Source organism: Nycticebus coucang, chromosome 7 (genome assembly GCF_027406575.1).
Source record: "Nycticebus coucang isolate mNycCou1 chromosome 7, mNycCou1.pri, whole genome shotgun sequence".
NCBI classification, from domain to species: domain Eukaryota; kingdom Metazoa; phylum Chordata; class Mammalia; order Primates; family Lorisidae; genus Nycticebus; species Nycticebus coucang.
Genome location: NC_069786.1, coordinates 29,660,590 through 29,686,275, shown reverse-complemented (window position 1 = coordinate 29,686,275; position 25,686 = coordinate 29,660,590). Strand labels below are relative to the sequence as shown.

The following is a 25,686-nucleotide window of genomic DNA, read 5'->3' as shown; positions in this document are numbered from 1 at the left end:
AAGAATGAATCCTAGTGTTAACTATGTGACTTTAGATATCAATATTGGCTCATCAATATTGGTTCCTCAACTGTAATGAATGTATCTGCTATGAACAGAATTGTGTTCCCCTAAGAGTGAAATGTTGAAAGTCCAACCTCCAATTTGGAGATGAAGATTTTGAAATATAATCAGGTGATGAGGGTGGAGTCCTCGTGATGGAAACCACATCCTTAACAGAAGAGATATGGGCTCTCCCTCTCTCCCTCTGTCTCCCATAACGTGAAAACACAACACAATGTCCACCACCACAAGCTGAAAAGAGAGTCTTCATCAAGAATTAAACTAACTTGCATCTTGATTTTGGACTTTCCCGCTTCCAGAACTATGGAAGTGAATTTCTCTTGTTTATGCCCCTAATCTATGGTATTCTGTTTATAACAGCAGGTCTTAGCCCAGTTGGGCTGTTGTGACAAAGCACCATAGACTGGTGGCTTAAAAATAACAGAAATTTATTTCTTACCATTTGGGAGGCTGGAAGTCAGAGACCAGGGTACCAGTATGGTCAGATTCTGGTGAGGTCTCTCTTACAGGTCACAGACTGCCAATGTCATATTACATTCTCATGTAGCAGAAAGAGAATGAGAAGAAGCTCTCAACTCTTTAGTGCTGATTCCATTCACGAGGACTCCACCTTCATGACCTAATTAGCCCCCAAAGGCCTTCACCTTCTAATACCATCATGTTCACGGCTAGAATTTTAACATGGGAATTTGGGAAATGGCACAAACATTGACTGAATAACACGGACTGAACTAAGAAAAAAATCACATGCAAGACATTAATAATGGGAAAAGCTGTGTGTTGGGGACAGCGAGTAGATATATGGGAACTCTGCACTTCCACTCAATTTTTCTGTAAACTTAATACTGATCTAAAAAATAAAGTCTATCTAAAAAGAAGAAGACCACAGCAAAAACAGGCAGATGAAATGAAAAGATTCTATGTAATGCTAAATGCAGCAATACAGTATGGAATATTAAGAAAATTATGTTTTTACACACACATTTAAACAAATTGCCCAAATCATTTGTTTAATCTTTGCAGCTTCACCAGAGGTAGACAATAAAAAGCCACAAATCACTCTCCAATGGACTTGCCAATTGCTTATAGCATACATCAGAATGAAGCATCAAAGATAAAATATGCTCATTTGTGAAGTCAAATGGAAAAAGAAAACAACCATCATGTTACTTTGTTCATGAACAGCAGGGATGGTCTTCTGGGCATCTCCCAGCCAGTTGTGGATCCCAAGAAAGCAGCAACTGACAACAAAGTTTAATTCTAGAGATGAGTATTATGTTGTTTGATAATTTAAGTACTATTGAAAGGCTTTTAAATTTAAAAGAAACTTAGAAACATACCACAATGCTCCCATTTAAGATCCTCTGGAGGAAAATTAAGCAAATACTACTCTAAATGTTATTTCTATGTGTTTATGTCATGATGTTTCAGACTACAATTTAAAAATAAAGCAATTATAAATAACTTTGAAATCTAAACTATTGCTGTTGTTTACTTCTATAGTAGATTATTCTAATTACTGCTGATGTAAATTAACATTTTAATCAAAGCAATGCCAGACAAAATATTCTTAGATTAACTTTTTGGTGTAATTACTAACAAAAAAATCTATAACTCAGATGTAAAAAAAATAATTATACACATGAAAATATAAGTAAACAAACAAGCCAAAAAAATATGACGCATTCTTTGTAATTGCATTGCTAATACCACAAGATTTTAGGTCGTAGCTTGGTCCAAAATTTATAAAATTCCTAAATTAAATTGAAAATTTTTAAACGAAACTCCTAACAAGCCAAATTACAAACTTGAACATAATTTTTCATTTGTATAAAATCATTAAAATAAGTTTTATAAAATTGTGCTATAAAACATTTTAAGTGAATTAAAGATACAAGCATTGAAGACTTCCTACCTTAACATAGCATTTTTTCCATCACTTCTTGTACACCAAACTTGCCGGGTTTGATAACCTGTCTCTATGGCCCAGGACTTGGAATGGTGATGTGCTTTGTAAGTTTGATGTCTAAAGGTGACTTGCTCGTTTGATTCGGAGCTAAAATCCACAACAGTTCCTCCACTTAGGTTAATTTCTTTAAGATGAGGCAGTCTACATCTACTCCATGGTCCCACTTTAAGGCTAAACGTGTGTTCCTCTTCCCCAAGAGGACAGGCCATGGGCGCGTCACAGGCTCGGGACTCAGTCAGCTTTGGACATTGCAAACCCCCGTAGAGAGGCGGCGCAATGACGGCGCGAGTTCGGTGCTGCGTTCTCTCACCACAGCCTTTGTTACACTTGGACCATGGGGAGAACTCTGATACAACACAGTCCCGGGGGCAAGGAATGAGGCAAGCCTGTTCCGTAGAGGGCTGGGGGGCGAAGTGTTCACATATTTCATTTGCAGCCATTGTTCTGTTCAGCTTCTGAATGCAGAGCACTGTCCGGTGCTGCAGGCCGTGCTGAGCCATCACACACTCCGCAGTCCGAGGCTTCCCTTCCCCGTGAGCATAAGGAACGAGCACACAGTGGTGCCAATCAGACACTTCCCACTGGAAGAGCTCGCTGTGCCAGTCACAGACTCGGAAGCAACTTCTTTCCTTTGGAGGCCTGTTGCTCTCATCACAGTTAGACAGGTGACTTGTCCACCCTTCAACATGAAAACACCACACTGCCCGGCTCTGGATTCCTCCCGGCCCACAGTCTCCTGTACACCTTCCCCAGGGACCTACAAGCAGAAAAACAAGGGTGGCAAACTACTCAGAGATTGTATTCAGCAACTCACAGGAAAGCAGAGGTCAATTAACACACTTCCCAGCACCACTACTATGGAACTACTGATTTGGATAGAACAGAGACAATATAATTTAATGGTTAAGAATGTGGACTCTTCATCCGTCACATGGACCTAAGAAAAAAAGAGGTTTGTTTTTGTTGAAATACCCATTCCATCTCTTACCAGCCATGAAAGCTTGGCCAAATTACTTTGACTTTCTAAGCCTTAGTTCCTTACCTATGTAAGGTAGATGATAAATATGAGGAACTGATTTTACAGGGTTGTTCTCAGGACCTAATGTGGTATCAAGTAGACAACATACATTTAATAAATGATTGGTACCATTAGAATTATTTTGTCCCAAAACCTATATATCCAACACAAGATTAATACTTTATTTTTTATTTTTACTTTTTTATTTTAAGTTACTATACAATTTTTTGTTACATTGTTTTCAATTCTAAGGTAAAGTTGAAATTGTAGCTAAGCCCTTCAACCTTGGGGTATGCTGAACATCTCACATTGTGTACATTAGGTGAGATCCAGCCAATTATCCTGGTACCCTCCCTCTTCCCTCCTTTCCCCTCCCCCTTGCTAGACTATATTTGTGTTTTTCATTTGTGAGGGCATCTAATTGTTTATATATTGGTTTCGTATTAGTATTGAGTATTGGATATTTTCTTCTCCATTCTTGAGATATTTTACTAAGAAGAACGTGTTTCAACTCCATCCATGTAAAACTAATAGATATATGTAAAGTCTCCATCTTTTCTTATGGCTGAATAGTACTCCACAATATACATACACTACAGTTTTTTAATCCATTCATGGGTTGATGGGCACTTGGGCTGCTTCCATGACTTGGCAATTATGAACTGAGCTGCAATAAAAATTCTGGTGCAAATGTCTTTGTGGTAAAATGATTTTTGCTCTTTTGGGTAGTTATCTAGTCTTTTCACTTAGGCGGTATGTCATCTAAAAGAAAAACCCTAAAGCCAAGATTTTCATAAAGTAGCATTTTTCATGTTTAAATACTTCACCTCATACCTTAAGAAGCTCAGAAAAGAAATATGTTTAAAAACATAACTTGCCAAAGCATCTTGAACATATTTTCATTTTCTAAGTAATTGTCCAGTTTTGGTTAGTACTTGCAGAGGAAAGTGCATAAAAATAAAAATCTGATGCAGGAAAAATTATAAGGTAGTAAAAGAAGCAGCAGCCCTGAATGGCCCATGGAAATTCTGCCTCTAGAACTCTCTGAATGAAGTCATTTTGATTTCTCATGGGTCTTGACTCCAACTAAATTTCCCAACATTAGCCCATGATAGGCCAGATCATTTAATTAACAAATTAGGTTTTTCTTGAGGTGGGTGAGGGGAGTCTAAGAAATAGACAGATGAGGGAGCTGCCTGTTAATGTTTATCACATTTTTTGCATGGAATCTACAGACACACCAGCTGGGCTTATTCAGAAGGTTGATCACATATCTTTTCACAAGGACAGCAAGTAATCACATTTTGTGTCAATGAAAAAAAATTTTTCTAATTTACTTAAATATATAATCAGATAAATTTTACCAGCTTAAGCAGATAATTTTTGTCCCTATACTAGGAATGTGATGATCATAAAGATACTTCACATGCTGAGTAGGATATTCATTTGCACATTAGACAGAAATAAAATACATTCCTTCTTCTTTTCCCCAAATCTGATCCTTGCCCAAAATGCCATTTAATTACTTCAAGGAAAATATTTTCATCCTCATTCCTTACATGGGTAGGAACAGCAAACGTGCATTCAGTCACAGGTACTTAGGAAGAGCCATGCATCGCCTGAGAAAACATGTATATAAATCAGCATCTTTCAACCTTTTTTATCTCATGGCACACTTGAACCTATAGTTAAACTTCCACATGAACCTGCAGTTTCAATTTAAAAAGTTGGGAAAAAATACATATATATATTTACTGTGGTTGAACTTCTTTTTAAAATGATTTACTTAATGATCTTAAAAAATTTTCTCAGCACACCTAAGATCCTGTCAGGGCACACCAGTTGAAAACACGGATCCAGTTGTATTTGAGATCACATGCTGTGACGTGGATCTGCCACTGTAGCAGGACACCCATTTCTGGTTCAAATGTACATGGTCATCTCATTTTCCCTCACATACCTGTTCTAGCCACACAACCATAAACCAAGCATTTTTGGCAATAGTTTGGATGCTGTGGAGTTGTTTAAGTATTTTTTCCATTGTTCTGACATTTACATGTCAGCCTACATGTGTGAATTTCTATTGTTACCCAAAACCTACCACTGTTAATAAAGGAATCATTGCAAAAACATATGCAATTGCAGAAAGCATCTAAAATCTAAAATCAGTGTTGAATGATATAAAACAGTTCCTGCATAAAATTAAAGGAAACTTTCTTGTAAAGCAATGTGAGTTTTTAATAATGGCTGTCAGTTTATCCATTTAGGCATCACACATAGTTTTTTCCATTCAGGACTCTTGCATAGATTTAAAAAAGTAAGGTCAGTAAAACTGAGATATTTCTAATCAATGTAAGAAGTTAATATTACATTTAATTGGTTTACAGGGGTATCTAACCTGCGATCGCCGGGCAGCAAGTTGATTTTGTGAGGACATTTTTTGCTTATCTGTCATGTTATATATCACAAAAAATATATGTGGACCTTTTTTTTTTTCTTTGCTAACTAATCAGCTTTCCTTACTGTTTGTAAGGAAACAAACAAGACAACTCTTATTCTTCCAATATGAGAAAAAAAAAAGAGAGAGAGAGAGAATAAAAGGGCTGGACACTCCTGATTTGTCCCTACTTTTAAAGTAGTTAAGATCTTTTTGTATTATTATACTGTTTTTATAATTTCTCCACTTACTTTCAAAAACAGTAGTTAAAATCATTAAAATCATTACTGTTCTTAGTTATTGTGTTAAAGATATTTATATTCTACCCTTAGTAGATTTAACATGTACCCTTATAAAATGCATCATAGGTGTGGTCCCACCACCAATTACCCTCCCTCTACCCAGCCACCCCCCTCCCCTCCCCTCCCTCTCCATCTTGGGCTGGCGTTGTATTATAGCTTTCATATATGGAAGTGTGGGTGCTTATAAATTAGTTTCACAGTAGGGCTGAGTACATTGGATACTTTTTCTTCCATTCTTGAGATACTTTGCTAAGAAGAATATTATGTTAACCTGTTTGATGTTAATATTTCAAATTGTATAATAAAACCAGCACATTGTACCATAATTGCATTAATGTACACAGCTATGATTTAATAAAAAAATAAATAATAAATAAATAAATGAAATCATTACTGTTCTCAACTTTATGTAACAAATTACTTTTCCTCCTTTAGCTTTTGCATTCTCTATCTATACAGAATTTTACCACATAATTGCTTCTTGGCCTTATGGTTAAGATTAAGTACAGAATTTTATGAAATAGCAACGTTTTTTTCTAAATCACTAGAAGACAAGCTATAATGATTAAAAAATTAAAATTGCTACCATTGCAGATCTGTTTCTCAGCTTTGCCATGATCTCCTAAGCAGAACATATCCATGTAAACAATGATTTCCACTCTCTTCCTTAGAATTTTAGGACAGCAGCTTTTGTGACACAAGGTACATTTACATTTATAGAAATTACTAATTTTTTTTTTTTTTTTTTTTTTGCAGTTTTTGGCCAGAGCTGGGTTTGAATCCACATATGAGGCTGGCACCCTCTTCCTTTGCGCTATAGGCGCTGCCCAGAAATTACTACTTTTAAAAAGCCAGAGACAAGTGAGAATAATTCCTCTTCCTCTTAAAGCAAACTTTGGGGACAACTGAAAAACACAGACCATATAAATAACAATCAAATGAAAAGTGAATTGTGTAGGCATGGAATAAATGAAAAGCAAATTACAAAAGAGGCACACAAAATGGAGACAAGACCTTTCAAAAATTGACCTAGAACAATTTGCATTTCTCAGGCAAGGAAAGAAAATGTGTTCCATGATTTAGTCAGTTGTACTTGGTTATGAACTTTCAATACAACTTTTAATATACACGAGTGAAAATCACACAGCCCTAAGGGGGTTTGCCATTTCAAAAAAATATGCATATTGAAGTAAAATGTGACCTGCAGTTTGATAAATCTTACATCCCTTTTTCAAGTTCAGACATAGAAAAATGGATTAAAAATGTAAGCAGCTGCATGAAGAAAAAAGAATATCACCTTCAAATGTACCACATACATAAACCTGATTATATTCAGAATATATATCTGAGTTTTAAAAAACTCGTGTGTTTAATATCAATTATTTTATATAACTTGTGGAAAAGTAGGCACCAAGTACTGTAATAAAAATAAAACAAACTTTAGAACAATTGAAGGAATAAAAGATTAACTACTGACCTAACGTAACTCTGAACTAAAACTCATGAGGGCTGCAATCTTAGAAAACACTTTAGTGATGTAACGAGAATCGTAGTTCTGTGTATGTTTATTTGGACCAACATTATATAAAAATGCCATCTATCCGCAATGTACATTTTTTGTGAGATAAAAGCAGTTGCTATCCATGTATGTATTTTAAGCCATATCGGTTTTAATTGATAGGTTAAAGTTCTGGCTACAAGTAAGTTCTTTGGACACAGGAGGGTAGCACTGATAAGTTCTTAGGTAACATTCAGATTAAAGACTGTGATTTTTCTTTTTTTCTGCCTATATTTTTGCAGTAAGTGCAAATATGTGAACACTCTAATGTAATATTCTTCTAGAAGCACAAAAGTGCTGGCAAATTTTATTCTCCTAATTAAGTTACCTTTAACTAAGTTAAGGTAGATGAATGTATTACTCAATCTAAATCACCCCATTTAAGACAGCATGCTGGATGCCTGAACTTTAGGGGTGGTGTTCATTAAGATGACTGCAACAAAGGAAAAAGGTGAGTCCAGAGGACAGAGAATAAACACATTCTGCATAGCTTTTGCACAGTACTGGCCACAGTTTGAAGTGGCAACCCAGAGTTAATACTATGCAATAGGAAGAGGTGTTTGCTTTATTATTCCTTTTTCTCAGCCACAGTCTTTATCATCCTGACATTGTTTATTTTTAACTTGGGCAAAAGCGTTGAGGAATGACATGAATAATAATTCAGAGCTTCAGCAACTTAAGTGAATTATTTGTGGATAATTACTATACCACCACAGCACTCATGAACCTCAGAATTATAAAATCTGATGTAAAACAACATTGACTTACCTGTATGTTCCCTCACCTTCAAGAAATTGACATAGTAATTTTCCCTTTTGAAAAACTTTATGTATCAACTATGAAATAAAGTAATACCACTCTTATATGATAGATACCTATCTAAGAAATTTCACTTTGTAAAATATATCTAAAATGAAAAATGCTCAACATCATTAGTCATGAGAGAAATGCAAAGCAAAAGTGCAATGAGATATCATCTCATCCCAGCTAAAATAGTTTTTATCAAAAAGATAAAAGAGAATAACAAATACTGGTAATAATGTAGGGAAAAGGGGAACCCTTGGACACTGTTTCTGGGAATACAAATTAGGGCAATCACTATGGAGAATACTATCGAGATTCCTCAAAATACTGAAAATAATACCCTATGACCCAGCAGTCTCATTGCTGGGTATATATCCAAAGGAGGGGAATTCAAGGTATCAAGAAGATATCTGCACTCCCATGTTTATTGCAGCACTATTTGTAATTGCCAAAATTTGGAATAAATTTAAGTGTCCATCAATAATGACATTATGGTATAAATACAAAATGGGATATTATATAGCCACAGAACAAATGAAATCCTGTCATCTTCAACAAGAGAGATGCAACTGGAGAACGTTATAAGCGAAATAAGCTAAGCACAGATAGATCAATCTCACATGTTCTCACTTATATGTGGGAAGTAAATACTAAAAACAATTGATCTCATGGAGACAGAGTATAATGATGGTTACCAGAGTTTAGGAAAGGTAGTGGGAGGGAACAATAAAGTAGGGATCGTTAATGGGTACAAAAATATAGTTAGATAGTCCAATAGAATGAACACAATTCAATAGTCCAACAAAGTGACTATAATCAACCATAAGCAAAAGAGTGGAATTGGAATGTTCCTAACACACACAAAAAAAATGATAAATGCCTGAGGCAACAGATACTTCAATCACTGTGGCTGGATTAAATCACATCATATGCTTGTATCAGAGCATCACATGTACTCTATATAGATATACAACTGTATGTACCCATAATAATGTAAAAAAAATTAAAAATAAAATGTATCTAAGAACGTAAGGAATGGGGAAAAGGCCATATGAATAGTTATTCTTTCAAACAACATTCATTACCTACTACTTGACTGGCAGTGTATTAGCCATGGGAATATGAAACTAAGGAAGGCATTACATATTTCTTACCAAACCTACGCACTAAATATAATGCCAGTTTACCATGACGAGAACCTTTGATTCCCTCTTTATGCCTAACTACACTTAATTTATACATAGTATTTTAATGCTTTGGCTTTCCAGCGCTCCCTAAATGTAAAGCAGAAAAGCAAACAGTTGGGAAGGAGCCACGGAGGCAGGTATACTGATGGAAACAAGAAGAGAGGAAAATTTTCAAGTCCATATTTCTAAATCTATCATGATAATCAATAAATTCCACTAGCAGAGGATGCATAAGGCCACTCAATTCTTTCTAAACTCTCAAAAGAGTAGAAAGTAGAAACCTGCTGATTAGATATATCCATTACTGAATTATGCATCAGAAAACATTTAAAAAATAGGAAAGATTAAAAAAAATAGGAAAGATAAAACATAAAAGATTTAAATAAGAAAGAATTTGAACTGTTTTATTTCATTAGGCAAATACGATTGCACTTTTTACAGTAAGCAAAAATATCTCATTAATAGTAAAATTATTTTCAAAAAACATATGCATGGCCTGAAGGATATGTGTGCTAAAGTATTCCAATGAATCTCTGGAAAAATTTACTAGCAAAAGTTATGAGCTATCAAATACAACTCATTTTCACCCCATAAAGACTTACTTGTGAAGGCAGTTCACGATCCCACTTGAATCTACCACAGAGCATGTTGACATAACGTTCACACCTCATGTAAGCACTAGCATTATTGCTAACATTCCAGCTCTTTCTGCATGATTGCGGTTTTTGCTTGGCACTAATAGCACTTGGTAAATCCAGTTCATCTTTGTGGACACATGCCTCTGATCAAAAAGCAAAGTTCCTCTGTAACTTACCATTTTTGATTATAAATTACTAGTCTCCAGTGGCTAAAACATCCATTAAAAATAGCTCAACAGCAAGACAGATTCGAAATATATCTGAACAACTCATCAGCTAATGCAAACATCACAAAGGCAGAAAACCACCTTTTAGAAATTGTTTATCAATATGTCTGGTTTGACTTCTACTTTCTAAAGATTCTAGAGCCTAAAAGAGATTCTTAATCTTCATATATTTCATGGAATTCTGACATTCGTGGGTCTATTAGGATTACTATAACCCACGTGCTGCTAATCTTCTAAAATATAGGAGTGGAAAGGGAATCTTATAGTTTACAGTTTTCACAGAAAAAAATAAAGCCTAGTGAAGCTCGATGACATGCCCAAGGTCACACAATCATTTGCAGCAGAAGTAAGACAATTCCATTTCCAGATACCGAAACCAGTGATCTCAACACACTTGTTACTCTGGTTTCTATTATGACAGTTCTAATACTGCAAGAGAAGAATATGGCCTCCATAAATGATTGTGATCTACATGTGGAGGAGGGAAGAGAGGAAAAAGCAGAACAAATAAATAAACAAATTACATAAAAACTCATAAAACACAAGTAATAGATTACATGTTAATATTGAGATTTTTCAGCCTCGCAGATGGGCACCTGGAGCAGAGACATGCTACTGAGAGCCCTTCACAGTTTATCATGTGAAATGGGCTCCATCCTGCCTTTTCATACTTGAGAATATTCCTAGGTTACTGCTCACATACATCCAGCGAGGTTCAGGGTTTACCACAGGAAGGAATCTTCAGGCACTAATCACAAATTATGTGTCCCTAGAATAAATCCAGCAATAATAGTAACAGGTGCTGCTTTTTTAAGCACCTACTATCATCTTCCCAATAGCAAGTGTACATTACTGACATGATTCTGTTTTGCCAGATCAGAGCATCAGCGCATGAGATCAAAGAATCTGCTCAAGGTAAACAGCTCAGAAGCCTTCTCCAGCTCTGTCTTATTCTAAACTTCTTCCACAACAAATGCAATGTATAAATTTTTAGCAGAGATGTCCTTTGAGCAAATAGAGGCTAGCAAAGCCCATTAGTTAAAATGTATTTAAAAGGCAGTTAGTGCGAGTGACTTCTGAGAGCAGTTAGTGCGAGTGACTCAGTGTCCAGCCAGTCCTCTCCTCTGTCTCTGTCCCAGCTCAGTGGCCTGGCTCAAGGATGGCCTGGGAACTCCTGGAGCTCTGCTACCTGTTGAGAGATATTTATGGGGTGTTCTCATCTTGTAAATATGTCTCCATTCAACTTTGACTTAACTTACAGTGAACACTTCAGCTAAACCTTCTGGATTCCTATAAGAGGTGGAAGAACGTCATTTACTTGGCTGTTTTGCATCAGTTAAATGGAAAGGCGATGGTGAATAAGCCACAAATGGTGAGCAGTGAGCAGCTGCATCCCACACGATCTACTCCTGAAGGACACTGTCCCTGAGCTTCCAGGCCACCTTCCAGACCCCTTCAGAAGGGCCAGAAATTTGGTTGCTTTACAGCATACAGAAAGCAACCACAAACATATTCTTGGGAGGATAAACTTTTTTTTTTTTTGTAGAGACAGGGTCTCACTTTATGGCCCTCGGTAGAGTGCTGTGGCCTCACACAGCTCACAGCAACCTCCAACTCCTGGGCTTAAGTGATTCTCTTGCCTCAGCCTCCCAAGTAGCTGGGACTACAGGTGCCCACCACAACGCCCGGCTATTTTTTGGTTGCAGTTAGGCCGGGGCCGGATTTGAACCCACCACCCTCGGTATATGGGGCCGGCACCTTACCGACTGAGCCACAGGTGCCGCTCGGGAGGCTAAACTTTTTAAACTGTGTTCCTGTTCAAACAATGAGAATAAAGTTCTATTTATACTGTGAATGATCAATACATGTTGGGCTTGATAAAGGAAACCTTCCCTTTTGTTGTCTACTAGAGGTCAAGGAACAGCAGCCAGGATGGGACGAGGCACAGGCTTTAAAAATACATAAGACAAAAGGCTGGATGCCATCCAAATATTTCATTTACCATTAAGCAACTCAAGAACTAATTGTGCTTGAGATAAAAATTGCACAAAAGCATACCCGAGACAATATTTTTCTTAGCTTCAAGAAAGCCATCGTTATTTAACAGTTACAAATACATCTTTCTTTCTTCCAGCAGATAGTCCTATGATGTGTACGCAAGGGAAAATGAACCATTAGCTGAATTTTGGCAGACAGAACATTTAGTTCATCTTCTTTTCTTCAAAGGAAAAATTATGCCTGGTTTCAAATAGCAATTTTAAGATTACTTGAGACAGTTCTTTGGGAAAAAAAAAAAAACCTTCCAAGTCATTCTTTAAAAAAAAAAAAATCTGAGAAAAAGGAGGAAAATGACATAATCACAGTATTATTTTTCTGTCTAGAAACAACTAAAAACACCCATTTACCCCATCTAGTCTGATAAGTATGAAGACTTTCATGAAGATTTACAAAGATAAGATCCAATCAGTTACCTTCTAGCTTTACCTCCAAAACATCATTCTGACCTATCCACTCTTTTTCATTCCCACTGCCATTACTTTAAGCCAGGCCCTCTCTCTTACATGGAAGAGAGAAGCAGCCTCCTGCCTAGCCTTCCAAAATTCATTGCCCCACCCCTGCCATCAATTTTTTCCCTGTTGAACCCATATGTTAATAATTCAAATTTCATGTCATCTGCATGTCATTTCCAGCTAATAGCTCATAAACAACTAACTGTTCGATTCTTAACATTTGAAGATATTGGCCTGGGGAAAGAGTTTATGAAGAAGACTTCCGTGGCAATTGCAACAACAACAAAAATAAACAAATGGGACTTAATTAAACTGAAAAGCTTCTGTACAGCTAAGGAGACAATAACCAAAGCAAATAGACATACTTCAGAATGGGAAAAGATACTTGCACATTATGAATTGGACAAAAGCTTGATAACTAGGATCTACAGAGAACTAAAATGAATCAACCAAAAAAGAGCCAACAATCCACTATTTCACTGGGCAAGAGACATGAATAGAACCTTCTCTAAAGAAGACAGACGAATGCCTAACAAACATATGAAAAAATGCTCACCCTCCCTAATCATCAGAGAAATGCAAATCAAAACCACCCTGAAATATCACCTAACCCCAGTGAGATTGGCCCACATCACAAAATCTCAAAGCTGCAGATGCTGGCATGGATGTGGAGAGAAAGGAACACTTTTACACTGCTGGTGGGACTGCAAACTAGTACAACCTTTTTGAAAACAAGTGTAGAGAATCCTCAAAGAACTCAAATGAGACCTCCCATGCGATCCTGTAATCCCATTACTGGGCATCTACCCAGAAAAAAAAAAAAAATTTTATCATAAGGACATTTGCACTATACTGTTTACAATTTACAATCACCAAAATGTGGAAACAATCTAAAAGCCCACCAACCCAGGAATGGATTAACAAGCTATAGTATATGTGTTCCACGGAATACTATTCAGCCACTAAAAATAGATGGAGACTTTACATCTTTTGTATTAACTTGGATGGAGATAGAACAAATTCTTCTTAGTAAAGCACCACAAGAATGGAGAAGCAAGAATCCAATGTACTCTATTCTAATATGAAGCCACTAGATGATCTAATACAAAGTGGGGGATAGGGGAATGAGGGAGCAGGGAGAAAGGAAGAAGGGGGGATCATGATATACGGCACATGTCTTGAGGGTAGAACACAATTATAAGAGGGACTTTACCTAACAAATGCAATCATTGTACTTAATTCTTTGTACCCTCAATGAATCCCAAACAATAAAAAACAAACAAACAAACAAAAAAAAAACACAATGTGCCAGCGCCTCTCTGATCAGGTTCCATTCCCACCACTTAGCATCCTGCCTGCCTGGGCTGTCCACTTCTCTCTCACTGCTCTCCTGTCATGTTAGTCCAACTTTGGCTCCTCCAACATGGCCAAGCTTCCTCCCAGGGCAGTCCCATGGCTGTCCCTCAAATCAAGTCACATCCACTGCCTCTTCACACTCAATAAATTTAATTCCTACTCATCCTTCAGATCTTAGGGTACACCCATAAGGAATTCTTCCTTATGCTCCAGCATTCACTGTTGCAATTAAAAATCCAGTTGTATAATTCATTGTTTAATACTTACCTCTCCTACTTGACTTTAAACTCTATGATGACAGAAACATTTTGGTTCTATTCACCATTCTATTTTCATCACAAGCCCAGGGCTTGGCATAACAGTAAAGATCTAATCGATATTGCACATAGTCAAAGCTAGGAAAAATAGCATGGTAGGAAGCAGAATTGTGTTCCACATACAGTTAGAACCAATGTCACCACTGGAAACTCACCACATCAATGGGTTCACAGTTTTTTCAAAATTAAGAAAAACTTTTTAAAAGTCTGCTTTCCATGTTTCCTTAGCTTATGTGTATAGGAAGAAACCTCTGATAATGTTACCTAACAGAATTTTTAAACACTATTATTTTGCAATTCCACATGAAATGCCCCTTGCCTTTTGTTGCAGCTCTGTGGACCCCTTCTTGAAGGCCTCCATAAAACCCCTTCTCATGACTAGCAGGTTAATGTACTGATGCACCTCAGCCTACAGAAATACTTCTGATCTTAGGCATAGCTCTAATCATAATGATCCAGGAACCTCGCTCAACACATAAGATGCTATTATCAAAGGATGCAAATAAATGAGAATTTCATATCAAATCCTATTTATAAGAGCTTAGTCCACTAGTTCCCCTTCAGCCATGATTTTGCTTTTCAAGGTTTCAATTACCGATAGTAATCTATAGTCCCAAAACATTAAATGAAAAAGTCCAGAAATGACGATTCAGAAGTTTTGAGTGGTGTGATGAATTCTCACTCCATTCCACACAAACCGTCTTGGAATGAGGATCCTCCCTTTATCTAGTGCACTTTGTGTCCTGCCAGCTAGTCACTGAGTAGCAACCTCAGTTGTCAGAATGACTGTCACATATTCACAGTGCTTGTGCTCAAGTAACCCTTATTTTACTTCATAATGGCCTCAAAGTGGAAAAGTGAAAGGGTAGGGATGCAGATCATTTGGATATGCCAAAGACAATCCAGAAAGTTCTTCCTCTAAGTGAAAAGGTAAAAGTTCTCATCTTAATAAGGAAACAAAAAAAAAATTGTATGTTGAGGTTGCTAAAATCTATGGTAAAAACCAAATCTTTGCCCAGTGAAATTGGCAAGAAGTAAAAGAGTTCATGCTAGTTTTATGGTCATTCCTCAAACTGCAGAAGTTATGGCCATGATGCATAAGTCCTTGCTTAGGATGGAAACATCATTACATTTGTGGACGGAAAACATGAACAGAAAAAGTGATCTAACTGACAGCAACGTGTTGCACCAGAAAGCATTGAGCCTATGCAAAGACTTCAGCAAGGGACTCTCTGAAACAAGTGATGCCATTTACTAGGGATAATAGCACAGATTCTGAAATTTAGAGGTCGATAGCAACCTAACAATAACACCATCAGACTCTGTTTCAATGCCTACATCATTCACCTAACTTCATTTCATTAAATAGGCATTCTATCTTCTCACATCAACACAAGAAACAGCGTGAGTTCAGTACAATAAGGTATTTTGATGGAGAGCACATTAACATAAGCTTTATTATAGTATATTGCTGTAACTGTTCTACTTCAATGAGTCGTTTTGTTGTTAATCTCTTATTGTGCCTAATTTATAACTTACACATTATCATAGTTATGAATGTATACATAGAGTTTGGTACTATCTGCCCCTTCAGGAATCCACTGGAGGTTTTAGAATACACCTGTACCCTATTTTAATAAGGAAGACTACTGTACCAACAAAACTAAAAAGTGGCAGGAGATGGCATTATCATGGTGGTCACAAGTTCATCATAGTAACCAAAACAGCAATGCACCAAATACTATACTGAACACTTTATAGCAATCAGGTCATGTAGTCCTCAAAGCACCCTGACAAAGTAGATTAAGCTTAATAAGAATTACCCGATGCCTTAAATTCCCTGAATATCTTTAGAACAACTGGCAGAAGGAATGAAAAGAGGGTGAATGTTAACTTTTTATTTAAAGATCATTAACATGATTATAGTCTCCAACATCCAGGAAAACATCTAGGAAAGGAAGAGCATGGAAGAGGTGTGTGGTTAGAGGCTGTTCACGTGGACCACTCCCTCCTGAAGAGTAAACACCAAAAGCTGAGGGCAACCCCAGCAGCAGTGTGAAATCCATCAGGATGCAGGCTCCCAGTTAAAACGTGGAAGATTCTGCAGAAGATGTCTCTATGTTTACACACTAGCAGGGTTTTGAGTGAGATTATTATTCCAAAGGGTGGGATTTTGTTCAGAAACTTGGTACCCACCTTCATGTGGACTTAGGTGATGGGAGAAACATATGTGAAAAAAGTATATTTTATTTAAAATGTACTTCTAAATTTTAAATAAAGGGTACTTCATTTTATTTTTTAAAAAAAGATTTATTATGTGAAGACAGGGGGAAGATCCATTTAAAAAAAAAAAGTGGATCTATATCATTGTTTCCTTCCTCCCTTACCCCTTTCAAATGTGTCCTCTGTTGCCCCTGTTCATGTTCTCAGAAAAGAGAGATAATGAGGCAAGAAGTAAACATCATCCAACAAGCCTCTGGCTGTTGTGTAGCTGGCAGCCTGGTTTTGTTTAGGTGGGTTTTGTTGGGTATTTCTGTCACTTACCTCCTGACTGATTAATTACTTAACTATTTAAAAGCTTCCTTTCTGCTCTGCCTTTATCCTCCCTAAAGCAAAACTGATAAGATCAGAGAAGTAAGGTGTCCTGAGAGGCCCTGTACTTGGCTTCCCAAGAAAGTGAATAGCTGCCTGGCAGTCCAGGAAGAGCAGGCCAAGGCCACTGAGCACCTCCTGGGCCCCAAGGGCTCCAAATAGTGGAAAAGTACCACAAAGACCAACTGCAGCACAGAAGTTCTGGACGAAACCTGAGCCAGCCTATCAAGAATAAGGGACCTCCATGCCGTGACCAGTGTGAATTGACAGCTGAAGAAGGATTGACTTCCCAGAGAAAAAATATCAGCAACCCTTGTGGTAAAAAGGGCTCAAAAATAAATAATCCAACGAAGTTTCAAAAAGCAAAGGAAATTATAGTTCTTGCACACCTAAATTTTTTGGCCATGATAGGTACCCACAAATATAAACACCCCACATAATAATAGTGAAAGGGAATCAGAGAAGTATTGCAATGGTAAAAGCATCCCCCACCAGCCTGGGGCCACCAGCCACCCAGCACATGCAAGGCTTTGCTCGATAGTGCACTGAGAAAATCTATCCTCATTACCCTTTGCTAGCTGGGTGACACACAGCAGTGGCCTGCAGCCTGTGTGAACTCTTTTTAGCCCCTGCGTGATTAGAATTTCCCACAGTGCTTTGTGGGAAGGCAGCTTACAAAGAAAGTGAATTGAAGAAACATTGTTTCAACTGTGAGGAGACTCTACATTCACATAATAAAAATAATTATGATAAAGTAGCATTAACCACTTGTTAGATTTAATGTTTAGCTCACAGATTATTGAAAAGAAAACACTGCGTTTTGGAAGCTCCTAGAGGCAAGGGAGTCTGTCCCTTGCCATTTCTCAATTGATCATCTCATCCAGTTCCAACCAAAGATAACCTATCACTCAGAATTTACAAAAATGCTTTCAGGAGAACATCTGCACCCTCCCAGATCAGTAAGAATAAGGAGGGTATCTGTTGTAAAATAAACTTGGGAACAATGCAGGGTTAAACAAAATTCAAAGTTTTTATTTTTATAGGACTCTTCTAGGGTTTCAATGCACATTTTGATCCTCAAGAATTGATCCCAACTGCGCAAAGTTTCACCAACCTCTTTCCTGATGTAACCCTTTTACTGGAGGAAAAACAAAGAACAACACAATACTTTCTTCCCAGGATGCTTTCCTGTTGTTAGACGAGGCAGTTGATCTTTTTACTAACCTCAATAATTATAGATAACATAAAATGAAAACATTTTTATAATATTAATTTTAGTGTCCACATCTCATAAGTTTAGGTTAAAATCCAACTTCATTTACATTCTTCACATGAAATTAATGCACAAAACCACAAAACAATGAACACAGAAAAAGTCTGAGATCTGCCACGTGTTCACAAAGAAGGATGGATATAAAACACCCAGCAGAGATCACCAGGCTTCTTAGGTGAGGAATTTTCAAAGCCCTGAGTCATGGGTCAAATATATAAATGTTTATTATACACGGTGCCCATTAAGTTCATGTGCAATTTAAAATCGCACACAAACTTTATATATAGATAGACACCCTGCATATATATGTATAAAATATAAATGCATATTATCAATACATTACATATAATTAAGCCAATTATCTTATATTTTTATATATTATTATTTCATATAGAAGTATATGTACAGCATATGTTAAAATTATATAACCATGTTATATACTACATACATATATGTATACATTTGTGTGTGTAGTTGTAAATAGATATACATATGTTGCCAATCAGTTCTGTTTCAGTATAGCATAGTATTCCATCTGAGAAACAGGCATTACCTCAAGGACAAAAAAAATTTATCTGCATCTCCTTTCCCATCCCAACAGCAACAACCTCAAGAAGCCTTCTTTATCTCGTCCACACAACAAATGGACAACTATCCTCTCTAGTTAAAACCCTGCGTTTGCCAGTGCGAACAGGAAAGTACTGATGTCCCTTGTTTAAGGAATTTTAGTTCTTTCTCTACACAGAGATCACAGAAAAACTGGCGAAACACAGGAAGACATTTCTGAACCATCCACAAAAAGATTAATTTAAGTCCACTGCCATTTTAGAGTAGTGGTTTATTGTTCTCCAAAAGTCAATATTTAAATCATGAACTAGATATAGAAATTTAACGTTGACCATAACATTCTACTCCCTGGGCACCAACGTACTGTAATTTTCCTTTAGAACTCTTTATTCCCCTTGTGATTTCAGAGAATTAGTCTGAGTACTTTATAATTCCTATCCCGATGAAACATTGTCAAAGATAATATCACACTTCCTGACCTACATTAAGATTTACTTGAGGTTTTCTTTAACTATATTCAAAACAGATGTAATCCTGGCAAGAGTCCCTCTTCTTCACTTTTTCCTGGCTGCCCGTGTGAAAAACCAGGACGTATGCTAAGTGGCCCATCTCCTGGGGCCCTGGAACAAGTAATGCTACCTCTTGGACCGTTCACCTAGAGGAAGAGAAGGACCACAGTAAGCTCCCACATTCAGTCTGTGAGGGCTGACCATCCCACAGCTCCTGTGCAGCCTTTCCTTTGGAACACATTTGTATGCATTGTCCAGCCCTTGTAGTTCTCACTGAAGAGTTCCTTTGGGAATCAAACAGTTCACCATTCCTCTGTGACCTGCTTCTTCCTTGACTCAATTACAATAAGCAGTGAAAGCAGAGCATCACTCACAGTGCTGCCAAACCTTTAGCTCAGCTATAGGGATGATGATTATAGATGCGCACATTTGTCAGTGATCTGAAAGCCTGGCCTGAATAGGCAGCAGGGAAGGAGCAGAGGTTCAATAGAAGCAGTCAGCTACAAGCAGAAAACCAGCACCTCTGACTAGCTGAGGATGGTCTATGGACAGAAACACAATAGAGTCCATGGGCTCTGCTCACTGTGGCTGATGTATTAGCTTTAAATGCTTACATTCATTTCTTCTTCCAAATATCTAAAGCAAAGAATCGATGGCAGAAAATACTTTTACACTGGAGAAAGCAAGTTTTGGAAAGTGCTTTAGAGCTATCTAGGCTTTAGTCCAAATCTTAATTTTGCCAGTCAGCACTCTGTGACCTTGAATGAGACACTTTTTGCCTTGATCTTCAATCATTTCAACCTATAGGCTTGTGAGGACAAGAGATGATACATGGAAAGCTCTTGACACAGTATCTGGCACACGGATAGACCTTAAAGAATAACAGATTCATGTGAAGGAACTGTCCATTACCAGGCTCTTGATCTACACAAGCATTTCTCCAGTTTGGCACTTTTAACATTGGAGCCAGATAATTCTTTGTTTTGAAGAGCTGTCTCGTGCATTGCAAGATGTTTATCAGCAACTTTGGCCTCATAGCAATAACACAAACCCCCTCCCCAGTCATGACAATCAAAAACATCTCTGGTTATTGCCAAGTGGCTTCTGGGTAGCAAAATCTCCAGTTGAGAACACATTTCATCCTAACCAAAATCCTAGGAGGTGAGTGACTTTTCTATTCTACCAGAAAACATTACCTAAGATCCCAGCAGTAATAAGGAGAACCAGGACAGAGGATCAAAGTCTCAAACCCTATCCCTGTGTTCAACAACTTTAGAATGTATATTTTAAAGCATAAGAGAAGTGCCACTGATGTGTATTTGGCATGTTAGGTGTAACTTCTGGCTGCACAGAAGTAATGTGCATGTGATTGTGTATATACACAAAGTAATGCGTATACAATTATGTTTCTCCAGTCCTCCATTTTTATTTATCTTCTAATTAACACATTTTCAGAACAGTCCTTCTTCATTAATTTCAGTGCTACTTCATAAAAGTCCACTTTAGCTAACTCCTTGCCTTGTCTAGAAATACTCTCTAGACTTCGGAATCAGTCAGCCTGGATTTGAACTGTGGTTGCTTTACTTTCTAGCTGGTGTCCCACAGAGGAGCAAAGTAGAGTCTGCCAGCTTTGCAATGGTGTTGACAGCCAGCTGTCGACTGCAGCCTGCTATGCAGAGCATGAGTGAATCCTGCCTCCTTAACCCTTTTCTGAAGGGACATTGCCAGAGGCAGTAAGATTCTTTCCCTTCCATTAAAAGTACCCTGCCAATCCAAATCCTTAAAATAATCAATCTCATCTCTACCAAAACACACTTGAAAAATAATACAACTTCCCCAACAATTTAATACAAATTAAACCTAATTCAACTGCCCTATCTAGTCTTAGGCCAAGGGACCTTGGAAGAAGATGTAGCAATAATTCCTGTTAGTGGCCAAGGGCAGTGGTGGCTCTCATCTAAGGACTAGGGTCATCAGCAGTGTGGATTTTCCACAACACGACAGGAGACTTGCTACCCAGCACAGAGAAGTGATTATTTTTCATCAGATAGGTTTGAACATGACCATTTAGCATGCAGCCCCTTCTGTGTAGTTATTTTGAATGAGGAGGTTTTAACAAGATGCTTAAAAATCTCTTAGAGAAAATGTCAAATATGTCAATCACATTTCACCTCTAGAACTTCAAAAACAAGAAACAGTCTTGTAAAAGGACATTTTTAAGGATATACAGACCTCTAAGTTCCAAAGTGATATACAGGGCCCAATGTGCACGTGAAATGAAATAACTACAGATTAGCATTCTATCTTGTGTTAAAATTTTATAAGGTAAATTATCACTATTTTCTTCATCATCTTATTGATTCTACAAAGGAAGAGACTAACAGAATATTTTTATTTTTTAAAAATGTTAAATGAGGCAATAATAATAATACATAAATAAGAACTTGGGGAATGTTCTCTTTATAGCTGATATGACCTATAAAGAGGTCATACAGGGGGTATGCAAAAAGGGCATTGAGAAGACAGTATACGGAATTCACTTTAGAACCAGTAAGAAGGATGCTTTAAGTCAGTGATGATGGGTAAGTGGCATCGGCATCCATTTACCCATTTATCCATCATCTCTGACTTAAAGCATCCTTCTTACTGGTCCTAAAGTGAATTCCATACACTGTCTTATCAATGCCCTTTTTTCATACTTTCTGTAAGACATGCAGCAAGCGCACACTATGCTGTTTATTCCACCTTGTCACCCAATTGGAAACATGTGGGAAAAAATCTTAAGATATGACTTGTTACTGCAGAAAGTAATTGAGCCAGATAAATCTACATTTATCTTTGAAGAGATGAGGACAGAGAGAAGAAAAGCAGAACTGTGATTTTTTTTCTCCCCAGGTCAAGACCTGTTGGGAACTAAAACCAAGATCTTCTCTTAGACACAGAAGTGTGAAAAATAAAAAACAGACTGTAATTATATGGAAGAACAAACTGGATTCATAAAGGCCTACCCTTTTAAAACAAAAGTACAGTGTTCACAACATGCCCTAATTCTCTCTATGTGTGTATGAGCACGTATATGAAAATATACACAGACACATCAGTTCAAAAACATGATCTTAGAAGAAGATGTTCCAGCTCCATCCATGTAAACATGAAAGCGGTAAAGTCTCCATCTTTCTCTAAGGCTGCATAGTATTCCATGGTGTACCTATATCACAATTTATTGAGCCATTTGTGGGTCCATGAGCACTTGGGCTTCTTTCAAGTGGACCGCATTCTTCTTAGCGCAAGAATGGAAGAAAAAGTATCCAATGTACTCAGCCCTACTAATTTATAGCTTTCATATGAAAGCTATAACCCAATTATAGCCCAAGAACATGGGGAAAGGGGAAGAGTGGGGAGGAGAGAGGATGGGTGGAGGGAGGGTAATTGGTGAGACCACACTTATGGTGCATCTAGGGTACAAGTGAAATTTACTAAATGTAGAATATAAATATCTTAACACAATAACTAAGAAAATGCTATGAAGGCTATGTTAATCAGTTTGATGAAAGTATTTCAAATTGTATATAAAACCAGCACATTGTACCCCATGACTGCATTAATGTACACAGCTATGATTTAATAAAAAAAAATCTTCATTTTCATATGGCTCTTCACTAGCCTAGGAATCTTATGTCCACTTATATTTAGATCATTTAAATAATATGTGTATATACATAAACTATTCAGAGTTGGAACAGTACTCATCTATGTAAAATATTCAATCAGTATTAAGTGCTATAAATAGTGCTCACATATATACAGTTAATTCAATTCAATATTAAGTAACTACTCTGTACAAAACACAGACGTGAGAATTATATCAGAAATTCCAGAAATAGATATTTAAGATGCCATCTCTGCCTCAGATTGCTTAGAATCCCCTAGGAAAAGAAGACTTAGTCAAAATACTGTTAATACAAATAATTATGAAAAAAAGAGTTATGAAGTGGCTATACCAATTGACATACAAATGCTTTAGAAACACTGAGTCAGAAAAACACTGAATCAGAAAACTGGATGTTTCTTAGACAGCAGAGTTTGTTAACTATACTTTCTTCGCAGGGAAGGAAGAGAGAATAGAGGTGATGTGGGCAATGTGTGAGAAGTAAAGAATTCATATCAAGTGGTCTTGACTTTCTTGATAAAATGGGAAATAAGCAGACTTGTTCAGCCCAGCCACTGTGAGGACAGACAGGGGAATCCAGTCCTGATAAGTAGCCATCCCTCTACACTTAATGCCTCATACTAAACTATGCGAATATTTAAAGGTCACCCTACATCTGTGATAGAGATTCTCTCTCAGTGATATTCCTCTACTTGGCTGAGTCCCTTTGGAAAAAGAATGCACATGCCTTTGTGATTTAAAGCTTGCAAAATCATGTTCTTTTGTAGGCATTATATAGAAATAGAGGTATTTGAAAACAGCCTTATTTGAGTAAGAATATACTTACAACAGGTATGTCTTTTTGTGTTTCTAAAAATCCTATTTATAAAGTTATAATAGGTTTTTCAAGTATAACCAGTCTTGGGCAATACGAGGAATGACAATATATTTCCCTCATTTGCAAATAGTTACTCATAAATTTAACAGTATAACTGAGGAGAAATGAGTATTTCTCTTAAAAAATTTGCAGGTATTATATTTGCCATGTTGATGACATAAAACAAGGATAAAACAAAAAGATTATATATACTGACATTTCGTTAAAAGCTCTGTGGACATTTGTATATGGCTATTAAGCAGGAAGCATGAAGAAACAAAAATTACCTTTCAAAGAAGGAAAGTGTAAAATATTTCTATGGAACATTTTGATATGAATAGTGAATATTTTATGCAAATTAGTGAAAATAACTAAAAATCACAGCATTCCTGATAATGTCTCAAAAATACTAATATTCCATATGAAAAACTCTGATTCACTTAATCTTTTTTTTAAAGCACATAGTCATTTGTTCTAAGTGTTTGCACATTTTGAATATATGGAAGCACATTTTATGTACTTTAGAGTACTGCTGATGTAGTAGGTAGTATATCATCAAACTACCGCTGCAGCAATTCTAAGGTCAAAGCTATTGCTTTTGGATTTGATACATTTTATACATGATTTATGGATTAATTTTATGGAAAATATGTAAGCTATATGTCCCAAAAAGCATTTTATGGTATTATAACAATAAAATATTATAGTTATGGGATGCCCTTCATCTAGGCATATCAAAGCCCTTTCCTGACATTAGTTAATCCTTGTAATACCCCTCAGAGGAGGGAAAGTATTGCCCGCACTATATTTTGTAAATCATAGAAAGCACTGGGGATTTTCACAAGTCTATCTGGGCTTAGAGCTGCTACAAATCATCAGTGCATTTATTCACTTACCCTAACTATTACCACGTAGGAGGCCTAGACAAAGTGCTAGGACCTAAGGATACAATGGAATGAGAAAACAGAAGCACTGTCCCTGCCCTCTCCCTTGGAACTCACTGTATGGAGTGTAAGATGCTCTCATTTATGACAACAAAATAATGTTGTAACATACCTTTTATCTAGAACCTCACCCTAGCCACCTGAAAGCACACTTCTCTACAATGTCTTCTACTACCAAAAAATTAAGCCTCCAAGCAACAAAAATGCATCACAAATAGGAGAGCTCCTTGTGCCACAGAAATCTATAGATGTTAGAAGTAGGCACATCCACAGCCAAGATAACACAGACAGCCTAAAGACAAGAAGGGAGACACGCACACCCCTCCAAAAAAGCCAAACAAAAGGGCTCAGAGTTCCCAGCAGTTTGAGACCAATTAGCATGAAGAAGGACTGAGAGTGCTGGATCTCCTTCTTCCTTGAGGATGTTGCAGTAGGTTGTCTGCAAGGAATAGCTCCAAGTATTTAACCTCCCTGCGTCAATACCCTTCACAATGTGCTTTGGCAAGAGTTCCATCAAGATAGCACTCTGGGAGGCCAAGGCAGGTGGAATGCCTGAGCTCACAAGTTTGAGAACAACCTGAGCAAGAGCAAGACCCCATCTCTACTGAAAACAGAAAAACTGGCCAGGTGTTGTGACAAGCACCTGTAGTCCCAGCTACTGGGGAGGCTGAGGCAAGATGACTGCTTGAGCCCAAGAGACTGAGGTTGCTGGGAGCTATGGTGCCATAGCACTCTACCAAGGGTGACAGAGTGAGTTGAGACTCTGTCTTAAAAAAATATACACGGAGTCTACTTCTCCATCTCAGGCTGAAAGAATGCACTGCAAGTGTCTTGTCAAGTTTGAGAGGAGTTTCAAGAGAGCCATGCCCTCCTGCTCTCTGTGCTAGAA

The 25,686-nt window shown here is 37.2% G+C and overlaps 1 protein-coding gene across 1 annotated transcript in view; it reads right to left on the bottom strand.

Moving 5' to 3' along the window:
• The window catches only part of THSD7B (thrombospondin type 1 domain containing 7B), a 1,036,041-nt gene that overhangs the window by 721,059 nt on the left and 289,296 nt on the right, over nucleotides 1-25,686 (bottom strand). Inside the window, exon 3 of the mRNA XM_053597329.1 lies at nucleotides 1,979-2,789. Coding sequence (XP_053453304.1) covers nucleotides 1,979-2,789 — 811 coding nt within the window. The remainder of the gene's footprint in view (nucleotides 1-1,978; nucleotides 2,790-25,686) is intronic.